Source organism: Bemisia tabaci, chromosome 2, assembly GCF_918797505.1.
Source record: "Bemisia tabaci chromosome 2, PGI_BMITA_v3".
In the NCBI taxonomy this organism is placed as follows: Eukaryota; Metazoa; Arthropoda; class Insecta; order Hemiptera; family Aleyrodidae; genus Bemisia; species Bemisia tabaci.
In genome coordinates, this window is record NC_092794.1 from 49,518,731 (window position 1) to 49,538,897 (window position 20,167).

A 20,167-nucleotide genomic window follows, 5' to 3' on the forward strand; every position below is an offset into this window, starting at 1 on the left:
ATCAATAATTCTAAGATTGTGCCAAGATTTTTCCTGCATATTTAGGAGGATGCATCAGCAATCCAATGCCATGAATACGACGGTTTGGCGATCGTTATTTCACCACTTTTCTGAGGACAGCTGCATATTTCATTCGGGGAAACCTAGCAAATTGGATCGTCAATGGAAAATGGAAAATTTTAATTTTCTCCGTCTCAGATAGCCTCAATATTCTTCGCCCAGCGGAATGGGAAAATCTTAAATTCGTTTTTCATCATCCAATATCGGCTCCTAAGTCAGGGAATTTCCCCCAATTTGACCTGAAAAAACGTGGGGAGGCTCGGGACTTCCAATTCTAAATTTCCGTGGCCCATCTTTTTCACCCCTACCGGTTATTTTTATAATATAAAATGAAAATAAAAATACACGATTCCTAGAAACCGAGCAACCCTGGTCTCGGGCCTGCTAGACAGCGATCAGGCAAAATGGTCTTGGCCGACCTAACCGTGTTGCGTGGATATTACTTTACACGGCCCGACTGCATTATCAAGGACACCCTCGCCACCGACCCCCCCCCCCCCACCCCGCTCCATCGATCTTGGCTGCTCTTTGATCTCCCTGCCCCCCCTCCCCCCAGCATGCCGGGTCCCCACCCCCTCCGAACAGCTGTTCTTCCCCTTCACTTGTACAATACTTTCTAGTCCTCCCCCCCGCCCCCCGTCCCCATCGCGAGGCTGATCAATGGCTAATCCGCTGTTGCTATGAGAGTGGAAAGTCTGGAAGGTGTGGTCCCTCCGCTGTCGCCCGGTTTGGAGGAAATAACCCGTTTTTGGTGCGTGTCCGTACGAGGCGGCGAACGCGAATTTTTCCACTCGACCTTGCAGCGGTGGACGCAGTAGACGGTTTTGAAAACAAGGACGGTATGATATACCTCTCCTCGGTTTTAATAAAACCGTGTAACCGAAATGAGTAGGAACAATCAAATTTTCGAAATAGAAATCTCAGGAACCTAATTTATATAATCTCAATCAATGATTCCGCTCAAACGACAAAATTCGCACTACACTGGGGGAAAAAAACACATTGTATCTAGAGTCCAAACTCTTGAAAACATTGACAAGAAAAAATACTCTTGATTCAATCGGATTTTTGCTTGAATCAAAACAAAATCCGCTTAAATTAAGAGGTTTGGTTCTTGATTTAAGCTAGATTCTGATTGAATCAAGAGTACTTTTTCTTGTCGATGTTTTTTTAAGAGTCTGGACTCTAGATCCAATGTGTTTTTTTCCAGTGTAGGTATAGAATCGTGTTTTGATGATTTCAAATTATATATCAGCAAAAAGTAATCATAGGCAGAGTTAGACTCTGCGAAAGGGGGTCTGGGGGCGAGGGGAGTCTGGGGGGCTTCCCCCAGAAATTTGTCGAAATTTTCAATCATCTAACATGCGCAGTTTGAGTAGAACACCCAAGTTTCCCATCTCAATTCCCATCTTGTTGACGACATCTGCCTTGCTTAACTTGAAATGAATTTGCTTCTCTATGGTTGAAAAATGAAACGTGTCGATTAGTAATCATCCGAGCGGTGTCTGAGAGTCATTAGAATTATTATATCAACAGTCTAATGAAAAAGAGAGCAATAAAATTTTCCGCTTGTGCACAACGCATTTCGCATAATGTATGATTATTTGATAAATAAAAACAGACGCGCTAAATTTTGTTATCCGCAAATTTATTCTGCGCAAAAGCCAACGTACGTTTCGTCATTCGCACACCCGATACCGATGTTTTGAGATTAAATAAATATAGACTATCGCGTGAGTTTTTCAATCCATCGTTTTCTGAAGAACCACTCATAGCGCTTGAAAAATCGAAAATCGAGCGATATATCGATCTCGATATAGACCACGAAGACGTCATCGTGCGTAAACATTCAATTCGTAATCTAATCGAAATGAGAGGCTCTTATCGGTTAATTTTGTGGTCAGACGTTTGATGCCATTTTTAGCGCTCAAGTCGAACTTTACCGTGAGAGAACTCGAGAAATCAGTGAAAATTGAAACCGCATTTGTCTGATATGTGATGAGCCCCAGGATACAGGCATTCGAATGGAGCTTAGGGTTTTTCAGAGAATTGACTCATGAATTTTTAACGTTTCGAATATTTCGTCGTTTGAATTTCAATTCGGCTCGGAGCTGAAATTTTATTTATCGCTCGGTTGATAACGGTTATTTACGTGGTTACGCGGCTCGACGCGAATTGATAAAATTTATAAATTTGTCTGGGAAAATTAACCGTATCACCTTTTATTCGCAACAATTTTTTTTTTTATCTCTGTCGTGGTTGAATGACATCGCAAGATGTTTGTTTTGTCCTCATTTTTTTTCATTTTTTTCTCCCTCGTCGAGTTTCTTTTGTTTATCAACACTCGCATTTTTCCACTGTCCACTCGAAGTAACAATCGGAATATACCAACCGACTCGAAGTATTTTTCAGTGGTAGTTTCGAATTGATCTTCATAATCTTCATTCTTTTCGATGTCAATGAACTTTTAAAACTACTGGCGGCTGAATCATCACTTTATCTGTCTTCAAATTTCCACTTATTACAGTGGAATTATGAATTTGCTCTTTTCTAAGTGAGAAAAACTCATTCACTTATTTAATAACCCGTTTCTCTGTTTCAGGTAAGCAGAATCTTTCGCATGTCAAGGATTCAGTGAGTTTAATCATACGTGTTATCTAATCCAATTAAGTTTACCTCCGCATAATCGAAGTGGAGGATAGAAATATACCATGAAACTGTCTGTCTTCGACTTTGAGGGCTTTGACCAGGTGCATTGCCAAGCTAAGGAAAAATTCTGAATGAGTGTTCGAAATGATTCTGTATTACGTGAAAAAACTATTCATACGACGGAGTGCGCATCGGTGGGCTGATTTTTGAAATTGATACGCAAAGCAATACATAAAGGAAAAATGTTGGGAAAATGGAGCAATCCTGTAGGTGAAAGCGAGCGGTTGCAATGGATGAAAAGTGTAAGTAAGAGACTAGCTAACGGCAACTCAAGAGAGACCCCATAGTTAGTCCATTGTTTTCCACCTCGGTCTATGACAACCATCCGCTTTAACCAACATTTTCCTATCGTCCACTTTGTCTATAGTTTAGTCTATCAATTTGAATAATCAGCCCGCCGCTTCCTGTGCGTTTTTGGCGACGACCGGGAGTGCACTTAGTGTTCCGAAACCGGCGCCGCAGACAGAGGAAACCGCGGTGCGTGCACAGTTCGCCGTTTCCCGGACAAAGGGACGTAACTCCAATCCCAGATTGCCAAATTGACTACAACATTTCTACTTTTTACAAGTATGTACCTGCAGAATCTGTGACCAAAATGTTTCGAATTTTTGCATGAGAGCAGAGGAAAAATCAGCGACATTTTCAATTTCAAATGCTCCGGATTCTCTTGTAAAAATGTAGTTTGTGAGGGAAATTTGGCAGCATTGAAATGAAGTTACGTCCTTTCATGAAGGGGACGACGAGATGGTGCCCCCGTCCTGATTCGGTGAGATTGGTGTTGACTGTCGACCGGTGAGTGTTGCAGCGTGTCCGGTGTCCGGCGAGTGGCGATCGGTGACGCGTAGAGTGCCAATTAGACGGCGCAGTGTCCGAATATAACGGAAACCCACGAGGCCCCTGCTTCGGCCCCGGACACCCCCCCCCCCCCCCAAAGCCTCTGAGCGTGGGCGAACTCGCCGCTGGAGGAGCTTATTCCTAAAAAAGGGAACAAGTCCATTTTGAGATGAGCCGTGGACCGCGTAAGGATTCCACCGTTGTGGGGTTCATCTGGAAAATGGACTTGCTACCTCCTGAAATATCTCTTTCGGTTACCAACAGAGACTATATATTCTGGCTTCTATCTTTCCCTGCAGTTTAAACGTTACTTTCGGTAGTCAACGCAGCTTAATGATGACTCATGGCCGAAGAGTTGACCGATTGATTTAGCAATTCTAATCTAATTCGGAAAAAACTTGCCCGTAGCAAAGAACTTTCCCCGACTTTCATCGGTCATCATTTAGCGAATTTTATGCTCAATAAGTTGCTCATCAACCATCATTGCTCATATGTTTTACTATGGGAAGATATGACTGGCAGTTTTCTGTATGAGTTCAAGAGGAATGAAACTTAAAATCGATTTTCAAATCCATGGCACATACAATTATTTCTCTTTCGGTGAACATGTCTCAACCATGTAGACCCTTCAACGAAAAAGAGCTTTATTTTTAGTACGTCTGCGAGAAGAGGAAATTAATAACAAATACGACTTTGCAGAAATATCATCAATATTGTAGAGGCTCGGCTGTAAAAAGGTCAAACTCAAGATACACACGGGCCTCCGACCTCCATTTAAGGAAGTTTAGAGAACTTTCGTGCTGCTGACGCACATACTGATTTCGAGAGTGCTTAAGACAAAAAAAAAAACTTCGCACGCCTGTAATAATCCGAAGGATGACCCAGAAAAATGTGATGTTACAGCTTGACATCTGATTCTAAGAACATGTATGGGCTCGTTCAAGCACTATACGCGAGGCATTTTGGCCCATAGAGAAAAAAAAGGAGGTGTTTGCATCTTGAGGTTTGTTTACCCTGTGACGTAGGTCGGTACAACCTACCCAGCGAAATCCGGAATCCGAAATATGAAAAACGGACCATAATGTCCGATTTTTTTTACATAAATTAACTCATTATATAATTTCAAGCACTTTTTACAGAATGCCTTTTTTCCTTAAATTACACCATTTCCAAGAAAATCGACAGGATAAACGTCGCTGTACCGACCTATACGTCATCAAATCATCCAAAAAAGTCCAATATGCCCGAAATGTAAATACCTCCTTTTTTTTCTCCATGATTTTGGCCGACATTTTGGGAAGGCTTCCGTGAGAACCTCTCGCGGAAAGCAACCTCGATGACTAGATGGAAGCGCCGCGATGTTGTAAGCTCCATTTCTGTGCGAGCGTGAAGTTGTGATTAGGTTCCTCGGTGCATCCTGATTCAATTTTCGTCGTAAATCAATAAACGGCTCGGCCAGTCCGTGCGTTTCAACACCGATCCGTTGAAATCTCCCGGGCACAGCCTGCACTACAGCACCCACTGATGGCGCTGGTTGCCGGCCCGCGTTGATTTATGGTAATTCCTCCCATATTAGCGGCTCGACTCTTTCGCTCCTTGCACTCCGCGTTCGGATCTTGAAATCACAAACGCGCGTGGAATTGTGGACCGTGTTGTGAGAGATTCGAGTGCCCTTGTGATAGGGTATTTGCTCACCGAGTCACCGTTCACATCGGTGTACGGATCTAGGAACCAGGTCCAACGCGAGGAGCACGAAATCGTACGCACTTGCGTGGGCGCCAAAATTTCTCGTCTTTTATTTATTTTATTTTAGAAATTGTCATGTGTGGGCATATTCTCGTTCTTTTTTCTCTTCTTTTCTTGCTCTTACTCTTCGACCTCTTCCTCTGTTACTGCTTCTTCATTCTCTTCTACTTTTTCTTTCTGAAATTAATTATTTTTATTTTTTAAATTTTTTTCCTATACTTCTCCTTTTTCCTATTTTCTTGCTCCTACTACTCTAGTTGTTTCTCTCCTTTGCCTGTTTCTTCTCCTACTCCTCTTCATCATATCTCCTTCAATCTCCCCAATCTCGTCTTCTTTTTCTCTAATTTTACCCTCTATCTTATTCTTCTTTTATTTTTTCTCCTTCTTTTATTTCTTCTCCTTCTCTTCAATTTTCTGCTTCTCTTCCATTTTCTCCTTCTCTTCCTTTTTCTCGTTCTCTTCCTTTCCCCCTTCTCTTTCTTTTTCTACTTCTCTTTCTTTTTCTCCTTCTCTTTCTTTTTCTCCTCCTTCTCTTTCCTTTTCTCCTTCTCTTCCTTTTTCTCCTTCTCTTTCCTTCTCCATCTCTTTTTCTTCGATTGGGTATTGGATCCGTGCAATGACAATAACACGACCTCTTCAATGCTACCAATGAGAATAAATCGATTCATCGGTTTTCCATGACGTGGCACTAATAGCATCCAGGACGGATACAAGTGGACGTTCGATTGATCGATAAGAATCGGCAGCAGCTCCTGGTGAAGCTTCTTGTTCGGTGTGCCACACGACGATGACGCGGTTTTTGTCTTTCGAATCGTGCCACGTTTCGTTATCGAAGCGTTTCAATTGAGTAACCCGTAACGCCAATGCCAAACTGTGCCGCTGAGCGCCGCAAATCGGAAGGAAAGAATGTATGGAGATCGGACCAACCAATAGCATTGACACGCGGATAAAGAAAGAGTATAATGATTACTGGATTTCTCATTTTGGATGCACTCCAGGAAACATAGTAGCTCGAATTAGATTTCTGTCATTTTTCGTAAGAGGAACATCTGCCGATTCAAATTTCAAAAATTCGCAAAAATTTCGCTTCTTTTGTTTTTTAATTTAAAAGATGTCGCAGGCAGTGAGGAATTGTCGGCAATAGTCAAGCAGAATGCGTGATTTCCCGTTAAATTGCAAAAATTCGCATCGACACGGTTAAGGCTTCATTGAGAAAGAACTGCAAGGCGCGACCTCGGTGTGGAACGCCTTCAAATATCGCTGATACTCTCCGCTTTGCCTAGGAGTTAGTTTAGTTGCGTAACCTAACTTAACCCAACTGAGGTTGCTGATTTCACCATACGCACTGACGAGCGTCCTAGTTGGGACCCTTATTGTGCGTTTAGGAAGGAAAACATGTATATTTGAACTCTAAGTATAATAATCAGTACTCTCTATCTTGTTTTTAATTATTTACACTTCTTCATTCAACACGAATATATATAGATTTCAATATTTGTCAGCGATCGCTAATTGCCTGCTACAGAGCGATTCTCGTGTGTGTCTTTCTGATCCCTCTGGTACTGCTCTTTCTCTTTCTTTGTCTTCTCATTTATATTCTCCTCCTCTCATTCTACTTGTTCTCTGTTACTTCATTCTCCTCCATCTTCGTTTCTCTCTTCTGTCCCGGTTATTTCACATCCACTTGGCAACTCAAATGAGCCATGCTCGCTCAAAGGTCCGGCGCAATACTCGACGCGGCAGCTCTACCGTGCAACGGAAGAGAGCAGTAACTCCACCCGGACTTGAGCCACGGTTTTCACTTCCCCTCACGCGTCTCGTGGCCCACCTTAGGATGGAGTTACTGTTCTTTCTCGTCGCTGTCGCTCGACTTTCACGAAAACGAGGTGAATCGATCACTGTAATCACCGCATTGTGCGTGAGTGGGTGGCCTGGAAGGTACGCACGGGTTCACGGACTGGACCAGGCGTTTTCGTTGCTGCCTCGGCCGTGACGTGAGAGACCTCAGTCTCAGTGGCGTGGCGTGAATGATCGATTTTCGATATCTCGCCATTTGAAGCTATGGTAAAGAATCGATTATTAAGGTGTTCGCTGCGAACACCATGATAATCGATCTTTTTTCATAGGTTTAAATGACAGATCAATCGATAAATCGCAAAGCACGCCACGCCACTGCTCAGTCTCCCGATCACGGAATACGGACCGCGCTTAGATTTCACAGTGGAATAGAGAGGGTGACTTCGAATTAGAAAAATGCAATCGACGGGACACCAACGTCTACGGTCCAGATAATTGAAGTTTTTGATCGTAGAAATTGAGCTGCAATTAGAGTCGTCGGTAGGAATAAGAATGGCCAGTAAAAACTTTTACTCTTACGTGATTACCTCTGCTGACGACCGCCGAAATGCCCCAGGTATGTGTTGGGACAGCGAGCGGCCGCAGTAACTTCTAAATCACTGAGTTCATTTACTTATGGATATTAAGTCTTGGAGACATAATCGGTGCACGTGGATGCGACTCGCATCTGAAGCGAGGTTGCCAAATTGATAGACCAAGCAATAGAAAAGAAGACAAAAGAAAATGGAGCGATCCTATTCTGCCACGCTAAAGAAGAACGCCGTAAGAACCTTCAGGCGTTGCCAAATTTCCTTTGAAAAAGTACAAATTTACTGGGGAGATGGAACATTTTTTTCTTTCATTTTTTCGGACAATATTGCTCACACTCTAATCTAGAATATCTGAAAATTTCAAGGTAAAATACATAACTTTCTGACCAAATGAACATTTTATCGGGGGAAATTTGGCAACTCTCGAGTGTCATACGGCGTTTTTCCTTAGCACGGCAGTATTGGTGGAAGCGGGTGGATGCAATAGATAAAGAAGATAAGTAATAGACTACCCTAGCGGCAACCTACAAGAAATCCTCTAGTTGGTCCATCCCTTTGTGTAAATAACAGCCACCCGTTTCAACCAAAAGGAGAGCTCCATTTTTTGTCTTCGTATTCTTTGTCTATAGTTTTGTCTATCAATTTTAATAATCAGCCCGCCGGAGGAACGCGGAGTATTTCACGGATCCGCGAGTTAGTTTGGATCCGCATCGCCTCTCACTTCGGAATCGAAGCCACGAATTCCGATCGCACTTCTCGTTGTCGATTGCATATGTTTTGTGGGCGCGCATTCGGAACGTTTACGAGAGCTTTGACAGCTCGCCACCGCGTTCCCATTTAAATCCGCCTCGATCGCGCCGTGAAACCACAAAGCGCGCGATAATTGCCTCGGCCGTTCCGAGCAGTAAAAAAGTAAAACCGCAATTCGGGGCCCGCTGCATGCCAGCTCGCATTCGAAACCCAGTCAACCAGAAAATATTTTGACTCTCATGTAATGATGCATCAATATGTGACCGAGTCTATGAAAAGGGACCACGACCACATCTCCCGGGAAATAATTTTTCCTTACTTTTTTCAAACAAACCACACGTTTTTCTACGACGAAAATTATTTATGTTGTATTATACTTTTCTGCAGGAGTTTAAAACAGGTCTCCCTCAATTTCCAAAATTTTCGGGTCGAATTAACACCAAAATTCCAAGATTTTCATCCTCCATTTTCTTACAAAAAGATGAAGAAAATTTCCTTAAAAAATGTAGAAAAAAGAAGTACGGCCCCTTTTCATTGATCCAGTCACATAGGTTTGATATTTTACTTTTTTTCTTCTTTTTTTAAAAGTTGCTTACCCAGTGCGTACCTCTTAAAATCTACAAATAAAATTTTCATAGAACCTATGTTAAATTTAATTATTAATATTTACTCCTTAATTTCGGCACCACTCCTATGAGTATTTTCTCGGTAAGTTAGCACTTTCTTAGTGACCGTTAAAACCATTCCCCATGTAGTAATACGGACTTAACATTTTTTCCGAGCTAAGCTTTCGAAAGAAGACACTCTTATGCCCTTGACCCTACAGATTTTTTTCCTCCAGAAATTCAAAAAAATTCATTTTTTCCGACCTAAGCTTTCGAAGGAAGACACTCTTATGCCCTCGACCCCACCGAATTTTTTCCTCCAGAAATTCAAACAAATTTCGGGGAAACTCTTTTCTTATCAGAAAATTTTAGGTAACGTCCGAGGTCTGTTCCGTGGCGGTTCGGCATCGCTGTCCCGGATTTTTTTCCAGGCGCGGACACGCGAGACAATAAACAATAACAGCAGGATATAGGTTGGACATTACTTCCTGGCCCTCCCCGCACCCCCCGCGCCCGGACTACCGCGGATGATACCGGCTTGAAATGATTTTTTTCTTTCTTTATCTTGGACGAGATTTTCGAGCGCCGTTTTTATCTGTGCGCCAGGGTCAATGCACTGCAGATGGACTCCCAAAAACATAACAAGATGTACGCAACGTCATGATTTATTTACTCCTGATCGGGGTGCGGTGGAAGCAGTCCAGTTTCGGTGAGAGCGGGAGAGGAGGAATGGAAAACTCTGTTGCCAAAGATTCCCATCTAACGGCAAAATGAGCGAGTGGCATCTCCATGGCCCGTGGAAAAAATTGATGAAAGATACTATTCACCCCTCAAAAAGTGAAGGCAAGAAACAAACAGAGCGCGGTTCGTTTTCGCTTTGATCTCCTGGCGGAAGGTATTTAATTGCCTCTGGTTCGAGCCAATTAATACGAATGCAGAAACCAGAAGGCTGCAATGAAAGTTGCTTTTAATCGAAAGTGGACAAAAAAGACTTTGAGAATGAGCAGACCAAGAAACGGGTATAGATTTTTAATGGATGCCATTCTATTTTATCAACGGAACGATTTTTTGGGACCGTTCACGTAACACGTAACACTAAATTTCGGTTTTTTCGACAGAGCCCCTGCCCTCGCCCCCTCCCCTTGTAACGCGCTTTTGTGACGTAGATCCCTGTACCTTAACACGTAAAAACAAAATGGCGTAACGCTCTTCTTAACCCCCCCCCGCCCTCACGAATGACCTCTTTCATCAGATGCGTTCCTTCTTCGCAATCATATCTCAGCGCAAACCGAAATATTCATATGTAAACTGCCCTGAGGAATATCATGTATGCAGGTTTTTCAGCCACTTTATTTGCTTTTAAAAAGGCGGAACTGGAAGTATTAAAGAGCTGCCAGGCAAACAAAACTCGAGGATAATTTATCACGAAAACCGCGCTGCGTCGGTGACTCCAGTCGTAAAAACTAAGTTGTGTTCAGTATCATATAATATTCGCATGAAGATCGACGAAATTTTTCGTATATAAGTGGGTCAAAATTTTCAGCACCGTATATTCAAGCTCTTGACCCCGAAAGATTCTTTTGAGGTCAAGACCTGTCCCACGAATCATCGCACACGCTACGCCTCACTCTGAAAACAAGCTGCGGTCATCGTAACAAATCCAGGATACGTACATAATTCGGTGCCACGCTCACTCGATGAATCATCAAAGAAAGAGAAACTGATGAATGTGATCACCTCGCAAAGGGTAAATTGTTAATGAGTACGTACATCCTTTTAAAATACAAACATCACGCTTCGTAACAGTTGTCAAGTTGAGGAGATTTTATCAGATTTTTGTTCTTGGCACGGCAATATTGATGGCTGAAGTCTGAAAACGCATATTTCGGATCGTAACGTTGTAAATCCTCGCTATTGTCTTATTTCTATTTAGGGAAAACTGAACAGTAGTTTCTATTAAAATGTGTTAAATTTTTTTACTCATTTTAAAAAAAAATATATACATAAAGTATTGTAAGGAAGCATTTCAATTTATTTCCCCCGCGTAATCGGTTATACTATGATATCCGATGTAATATTGTAGTTGATTCATAACGATAGTCCGGTTACAGGGAGATATACTCCTTATATCTATTCCTCATTTCGGGCTTCTCTATCCCTGGATCATTAGCGATTTCTGATGCTTTGGTTAAGAATTATGTTTCCAGATTCTGAAGTCAGGCGCCTGGTCAGCGAGTTCACCACAAAACATTTTTGGTGAAACGAATGTTCGAAACCGGTTTCATACGCGCCACGGTTCTCAATCAATCCTCAAGCATCGGTTTTATAAATTCTGTCAAAATTCGAAAAAGTAATTTTTATGAGCTGGCAGATTTCACCGCCTCTCAACCATTGAAATTAACAATTGATTTGATCTTTTTTCTCTAATTCATGGCGATACAGGACACAAACCTGATTCGGACGAAAACTCACCTGATCGGAAGGTCAACAGAACGCCCCCCCCCCCTTCCCCGCCCTTCGGGAGTTAGACAAGACGGACTATTAATTACCAAAGAAAATCTGTGATAAATTACGTGGTAATTAATGATCGTGCCTCGAGGGTAGTCCATTTGAATAGGTCGATGATTAAACATAACAAAATGATTTCCTGATGAGCCCTCAGGTCCATTCTAACGTTTATATTCTAGAGCTCAACTAATGATGAATATGTTTGCTTTTAAAACGACGCATTCATTTGTCCGAGCGTTTCCCTCTCTCCGCTTGCTCTCGGCGGAGGAAGTTGGAAGTCTGCGTTTTAATCGCTGCGCCGGCTATTATCGATGACCGCGACGTGCAGTAGCTACAAAATCGTCTGTAAAAGACTCAAAACCGTCAAATGTCGGCTTTTTTGTTTCTTAGCGTGTATATGACGTCATGACGTGTTTCAGGATTCATACGCTGAGAGCCACAAACTCAGAGGTATACCTAAAATGTTGTTAAAAAATGGCGTCACGATTTATCGACTGATCTGCCATTTAAACCTACGGGAAAGGATCGAAAGACAGGTTGTCCGCAGCGAACACCGTAGTAATCGATTCATGACCATAGCTTCAAATGAGGAAATATCAACAATCGATCATTCACGCCTCGCCACTGATTCTACCGAATTTATTTTTGATCTAAAGTTGTTTTTGTACGCTCGTGGTTTGTTGGTCACGGTAATTGATCCCATTTCCGATGTTAAAGATCAAAAACGCAATTTGGCCTGAAACGGCGCGACTTAGAGAGAAATGATAACGAGGACTTGAGATGAAAAGGAGAAGCCCTCAGCGCGGCGATCGGCATGTAACACATACCAGCGCCTACAGTACTGCACGAATACTTCTCGCATTGCATCAAACACAGTGCGGTCATTGCGGTCAGCGTGAAACGGATAGCGCCTACAAGAATGCATGAATACTTCACGCATTGCGCCAAACTCAGTGCGGTCAGCGTAAAACGCATAGCGCCTACAAGACTGCGTGAATACTTCACGCATTGCGCCAAACACAGCGCGGTCAGCAGCGGTCGGCGTGAAACGCATAGCACCTACAAGACTGTCTGAATACCTCACGCTTTGCGCCAAACATGGATGGCCTTGTCCACACAGAGATAGGTTTACGAAACTTAACTTTCGCGCAAAGTTCCGTGAACTTTTGCTAGTAGTGTTGACAGGTCTTTCCCAAAAAATGTGTTCAACACGAGTAAATGCGTCTTATGCACCCCTCCCCCGCTGGCACGTTCACTTGATGGTTTTTTATCGAGTTTCAAAACTAATGAGAAGGGGGCGGCAAAATACAGGCGGCCCATGGGCGGCAAGTAGGTGAATCCGACCCTGGATCAGCTTAATTTTGAGCAGTCATCGTTCAGACGTATTTTTACTTAAAATTGAGTTTTTTTAATCAATTCTGCAATCTTGCAATGGCTTACGTCCTTTCGTCCGAGGAACGGAAATCGAGGAAATTTGGCAGCGTCGCACCGAGTTTTTCCGCAGGACGGCAGCATGGATACAAACCCTCCGTGAAAAGTTCGTGGGGATTTATTTTTTATCGAAAGAGAAGCCAAGTTCGATGATGTATTTATTCCAAGTACAAGGCCGGCGGCCAATTATCGTGCAGTGAAGCGCGTTGGTGGGGTGGGCGGGAGGGCGGGGAGAGGTCGGGACGCCAACTGAAGAGCGGTCGTAGAAAACTGGACAAAAAACAATGCACTTAATAGGAATAATTGGCGTTATTTAATTTACGGAAACGGTAACCTCGACGCCTGCAGAGAGTCAAGGCTCACTGCCAACTCAAACTGAGGTGCACTGTTTTATTGCAGTGCTTTCAAAATGGTCCTTGCTCAATCAGTGTCCCTTCTCCGAGAATCCCATTTCTCTGAAGGGGAAAGTGGGGTGCGATGATTTTCTCAGGGGTGATTAAGGTGGCCCTGTAGGCTGATTGATTATTGAAATTGATAGACAAAGCTATAGGCAAAGGAGACAATAGGAATATGGAAAGATCACCTTGGTGGAAGCGGGTGGTTGTTATAGACAAAGGAGGTAGGTGAGAGACTGACTAAAGGCAACCTCCGAGAGACCCTATACTCCTTGTAGTTAGGCCATCATTTTCTCCTTTAGTCTATAGGAACCCCCCATTTCAACCAATAGGACCTCTCCATTCTCCCTGTGTTTTCTTTGTCAATGGCTTTGTCTATCAATTTCAATTATCAGCCCCCTGATAACGATGAATGGAGTTTTTAGATGATCGATCAAATCCAACGGTTCATTTTTGCGATACCCTCCCGAAAGGCGGCACCAAAATTTGCATCTGGACGCCATTCGGCTTTTTCGGGTTATCTCCGCCTGTTTTCGGATGCTCTCAGCTATTTACGGCCAATATTGGGTGTGTCCGGCTGATGACGTCATCGAGCGCCCTTTCATGAGGGCTCTTAATTTCGTGTGTTATCGTACTCTTCCTGACTTTTTTGTATCCTAATCCTTTGAGTCTCCATGAGACCCAGTGACCATACCCTCCCTGTAAAGGCACTCCAGATGGGTGGAGCACCAGCACCTCTTGCGAGTGACCCTTTGGGACCTTTTTATCCGCGGGTGTGTGAGGCCGGATCGCGGGCAGGAGCAGGAGGTAGGCAGCCTTGACATCACGAATGTGGAGGAATTGGGAGCGAGCGAGCATAAGTGAGAGAGATAATGGCGAAGGTCGGGGAGCTTTGCCGTCCACGCAAGCTTACGGATCCGCAGCGTAGCGCGTAGGTTTGCAAGCTCGTCAGCAAGCTGATTGCCCCGAGTGCCAAATCGCCTTTACGTCACTACGTTAAGCTCCCGCTGCACCACGGGGCTTTTTGAGCCTAGCATATGGGGATTACATTTTGCAATAAGGAGCCACTATCTCTTGGTTCCTCCATAAAAGTAACTTTCTGCATAGGGAAACCAATGGCATTTATGTTGTTTCTACAATGATCCAGAAATAGTGGTTTCTTATTGCAAAATATGGTCTATAAATTCACGGGGAAGAATTAGAGTTGTTTGATGTGCTGGTTCTAATCGATTTTTTGGAGAATCGAGAATTCGATCATTGATTAATAATCGATTCGACTTAATGAATTAATCGATCAATGTGCGCTTTTGAAACTGTGAACTGTCAAAGTAACAACCTGCCCCCTGGGTTCCCAGACGTAAATCAGCATTTATGCTGAATTTCACAGTCAAAATCATGTGTGCTGAAGCTTTTTGATGATAATTCGGCAAATTTTGGCGCTATCGTTTCCGTATTTGCTCCTGAAATCCTGCTTTCCCTTAAAATGTGTTTTTATGTTTTTTCGGATGAGCCAGAAATTGTAGCTCCTAATTGCAAAATGTCGTCCTATTGTAACCACGACACGAAAAGTAGGTAGAATTCAGAGGTCACTAGGGGAGTCGCCATTTTTTCCCTCCTAGTTTTCACTCTCGACACGTTAATCTCCGTTAATCTCGGGAAAACCAATTAAACTCTTGGGAGCGTTAATCTTTGCGGGGTGAAAAATCTGGGGAAAATGCCTGACGTCATTAATGGACGCCCTCTCATGACGTCAGCGTACGAGGTGTAGAAGTTAATGCAGTCGAGCAGCGCGGCTTGCGGGGGCGGGCGGGCGGGTAGATAATCCAGCCATATGGTAGCGGAGGAGGAGAGGGGGAGGAGGATGGAAAGTGAAATTTAGCATTGAACCGGTTCCATTATGCGGCGGCCGGCGTCGGAACCGCACGGCGACGTCCAGCTCGGAGCGGAGGAGGATGGGAGCTCACGAAAGGATGCATGAGATGGGAACTTCTGCAAGGCTGTGACCCAGCTTTCGTCGCTTTTGCGTAGCGTCGAGCCGGAGCCGGGCCGAGGACGTCCAAGGCGAAGGCGCCGCGACGCCGCGCACGCGTCGGATCCGACCCGCGATGCGCCCGCCTCGAAAAACGTCCGGGCCCGACCGCAAGGTCCATCGCCCAAGTTGACGTCTTCCTCGTTCTGGAAGTAATCGAACTCGGCGACGGAGATAATCGCGATGGGGGACCTTTGCGGAGAGAGCACCAGGGCCATCGTCGCCAAGGCGAAGGTAATATGCCTCCAGGTAAAAATGCAATTTGCTTGGGGAAAAACATCAGTTTTTCAAGAATACTTGACGGAAATAGACGTCACGTTTGAAGAAAATGCGAATTGCACCCGTACCCTGTCGCGAAAGCCGTGGTCGGATCTCAGATTTCGCCCGCAAAATCGAGCGTATGCAACCCGGCCCATCGCAGAGTTCAAATAGTTGCATGTTGGGTTCGAACCCAACTTCGAATATTCTCCCATTGTTTTACGCTCCGCGCATTAGAGGCCGTACATAAATTATGTAAAGCTTTTTTTCGGCATTTTTGACCTCCTATCCTCTTCCCTCCCCATCTCACCCCTCCCAAAGAAAGGTGGGCGTTGTACGAGGATTCAGATCGACAGAAAATGCGAAATTATTTACTCGTTTCGCCATGAACTTCAATCAATTTTGAAACCAATTTCGAACATCGCGTTCGAAAACATTTTTCAACCTGGATCTCTGCTATATATAGCAAAGTTGGCAATCTTCGTATCCTCGCGTATCATTACAGTACTTCTGCTTGTGTTGGGCTTCGAATGGCCGTGTGCGTTCTGCCGTGGAAAGGAAAGATGTCTTATGAAGCTTCGAATGTTGCCGTACCTTTTCTGCAAAAGCTCGAATTATCTTAAAAACCTGTTAATTGTTTATCTTGAATTTTTCAGTGACCTTTATTCACAATTTGATCTAAAGTAGAGTCCCTTTATACCGAGAGTCAAGACAATGTGAATCCATTTCTGATTGGTTCCCGTATTTTAGGCCTTCACAGTGTCACGAACGGGAATGAAGATTAAATTTCCACCAATTGCAAAGATTATAATCTGGAATGGACCAGGGAATTACGGGTTCGGCAAGGAACAAACGGAATGAGAGAAGGAACGGAGAAAGGAATTTGAGAATGAGCCGATCAAAGAATACGAAAAACGTTCGATTTCTGTAATCTTTATTCCCGTTTGTAACTCCATGAGGGGGTGTTGTCTTGACTCTCAGTATAAAGGGACTCTAATCTAGGGTATCTGACAATTTCTTCGAAAAATATTCCCTACTATTTTCAAGAGCAAATTTTTTATCTAGAGAAATCTGGCATCATGCGGTTGTTGATACGGCGTTTCCATTGCACGGTAGCAAAGCCGTCGAACCGCAAAGAATTTTTTATCCTCGGAAGAAAAAGAAAGAGGCAGCGTTGCCGTTTTTGCGGAGAATCCTTCTATTTTCCCGTTAAAAACCATCAGGAAGAGAAGAATTTTACCGGTGGAATGGCAAAGGTTGTGAGAGCGGTGCAGACGGTGTCGAATTCCGCACGAGGGCGAAGTGTCGGCCAAAGGGGGGAGGGGGCGAAAAGGGGGAAGGGAAGGGGATGAAATAGGGCAAATTAGAGGCGTGAGAGGGTTAAATCGAGGGCAATCAGCCGGTAGCCGGTCGCCGGTAGCCGGTGCGGTGAGTGAAACTGCCACTTCCTGGTGAGCTTCCAGAGTCAAATTACCTCCGTTTTCCTTGACGGGTATGCCTCCCGCTCGTCACAGTGTCGCGACTTCATGTCTCGTGTCATGTGCCTTGAGTGTCGAATCGTTATCGAATGACCTTGATCAGGGTGCCTATCCTACGGAAAAAGTACGTAGAACGGATTTTGAAAGGCCGGTACAGAAGCACGCACGGATTTTTCGAGATAAATTTGAGGAAAGTCCCTCGAAAGTATGCAATTTTTTATACATAAGTTTATACGTACTTCGATGGCCAATGTGCGAAAGCACGTATCTTAATTGTGCAGTTTGAAAATCACCGTTCCAATTTCATTTTTTCGAATGGGAACAAGCCAACTTTATACCTTGAGTATTAAGCGAAATCAAGAAAGATTTAAAAAAAAATTACGTTGATTAGTTTTCCAAAGAAAATTTTAAGTCTGCAACGTCGGAAATAAAAATACGTGGTTTCGCACCATGGCGATCGATATGACGTTCACGCGAAATTTTAGTTAGATCCTGCGTATTTCAGGTCATTCCCCCTTTCCTGCATTCATTACTCCAATTGTTTTTCATGTCTTGCGAAAATTTGTCCTTTCTAGGGTTCAAAATGCGTTTCTTGTTAGAGAAAATGGAGGAAAATGGAAAAACCATGGAAGAAGCGTCAAGCACATACCTTCATTCTTAGGCTAAGTGAAGGAACCTACACTGTAACGTAAACTCGATGCCTTTAGGTGTAGACTCTGATCCTGGGGTTTAGCTCCATGTTCTGCGGAGCACAACAGTTTTATTAGGAGTCACAGCTACACGTCACACATCCACCATCTCAGCCGCGTGCAGCTCCCAAATCTCGAAATCTCACGCGGGACGCGGAATAATTTGGTCCACGATTTCGCAACCGGCAACACACTTCTTCGTGCCACCGAGCAAACACAATGCAACGAAACGCGCTGGGATACAGGGTGATCCAAAAGTTCCACACTCGGCATCACCCTTTGTAACTTCTGGACAATGTAAGAGAGACTTGAAAGATCGTTTGTGCTCTTAGCTCCTAGGTCAACGGAAACGACTTACAGGACCTCCAAAACTTATCCCCTTGAAACGGGGTAGGAGCCCCAGGGGTTAAAAGGGTGATGCAGGACTTCTGGCACCCTGTACAGAGATGAGTAGTGACAAAAGAGTCGAGTAATTGATTCAGTAAATCTAATCTAATTTGCAAAAAGTCACCTTTGAAAATGCTCGCCCTAATATTTGAATCAGTGAGAACGAAAACACAGCAACTCGGAAAAATGAAAAGAATCAAGACACACACGAAACCGAACAGTAAATGAAGAAATTAGTCGAAGAAAGATTTTTGGTGTCGAAATACAAGCACTTAAGGTCATTTTAAAGGTCCAAGTTGGAACGGATGCGCTAACTTCAATGACTTATATACAAATTGACCGTCTCTTATGAAAATTGAGCAATTTCGGGTCACCGAGTTGATGTGTTTTCGAACTCACTGATTCATTTATCAGTTGAACTATATTTTGCAATTACGAACTACAATTTCTGGCTCATTTTAGAAACAACGTGTGGACCGTTAGTTTCCTTATGCACTTAAGTTCTTTTACGGATGAGCCAGAAATTGGAGTTTCTAATCGCGAAATGCAGTTCAGTCATCATTTGACGATTGCTTTCCGCAGCAAGTTGCTCACAAATCATCACTAAGCGAGAACTAACATTACCTGGAACATAACCTAATTCTATCTCCTAGATTGTTAGTGCGAGTTATCTGAAATGTATCGTCTCTGCATCCATCTTTCTTCGACGCGTGTGCCCGAGGGAGCCAATTAGAAATAATGCATCCTCTCCTCGCTTTTCCGGGAATCTCCCGAAACGAAAAGCCTCCTAGCACGATTTATTTCGAATCCTGGGCAGAAAGGCGACAACCAGGTCGGGGCGGAACTTCTTCTCAAATTGGGGGCAATCCACCCGCGCGTGCAACCCCGCCCCTCCCCTCTGGCAGGAGGAATTTCCCTCTCCCCGCGGTCGAAACGCGGGCGTCCGTTATGAAATATTGCCCAAAAATACCTCTCGGTCTCGGTTTCGATTTTGTTTACGCTCGAGATTCGATTTGCCGCCATTCATCTCGCTTTCCACCGCTGCGGCCTCGGACGCTAAACCGTGCGGCCGCAAACAGCTCCCCCCCCCCCCTCTGCCTCCCCCCCTGCCCCCTTCATTCTCTTAGATCTGGTAAAAACTCGGGAATCCGGAGGGTAATGAAACCTGATGACAGTGGATACTTAGAAAATTGGTCGCAATTGTTCTCTTCTTTTGGAGGTATCGATACAGGGTCGTTTTTGGGCCCATCTTTACTGTCAAAAATTGGGTGATTAGTGGCTGAAACCCTTCCAGTATGCATTGAAGAGGCCTTTAAGTGGTAAATTCCGCAAATTTAGTCAGTTATATCCACTTGTGCACGAAAATTCTTACGTAAAACCTGAATTTTATGATTTTAGGCCCTCCCCCTCACCCTCCGCCTCCCTGGGGGAAAATATTACAAAAATGGGCACCCGGGCTAAATTCGTTGGTGTAGAAGACTTCCTGGAAGTCTCATGCTAGTATCCAGAAATACACGATTTTTATGCTAATTTGCCTCACTAAAAGTGAATAATCTTATAACGTGAACGTTGGTTTGTTTTGTTTCAGGAATGGGTTGGGAGCCTCTGTCGCCGAGCCCAAGTCACAGCGATGGGTTCTCATGGCGAAGTGCAACTCCATCCCCGCCTCTGAGCGAGGGAGAACAGAACGCCTGGACTCCCCCGCAAAGTTCCAGCCTTGATGAAGGCATCGTCCTCGATGACGAATTCGATGATTTACCAAAAAGAAAAAAGGTAAGACTTTTTCATGATTTCCTCCATAATTCTTCGTCTTTCGGTTCGGAAAAAGTATCTACACTGTTCTACATAGCGCATATCGACGGTGGAACTATAAGAATGCGTATCTAGGTAGCGGTGTTCCG

At 43.9% G+C, this 20,167-nt stretch overlaps 1 protein-coding gene across 1 annotated transcript in view; it reads left to right on the forward strand.

Annotated features, from left to right (window-relative positions):
* Positions 1-20,167, forward strand: part of Glut4EF (Glucose transporter 4 enhancer factor) — a 195,977-nt gene that overhangs the window by 95,571 nt on the left and 80,239 nt on the right. The window contains exon 4 of the mRNA XM_019061680.2: positions 19,855-20,039. Within this exon, the coding sequence (XP_018917225.1) occupies positions 19,855-20,039 (185 nt within the window). The remainder of the gene's footprint in view (positions 1-19,854; positions 20,040-20,167) is intronic.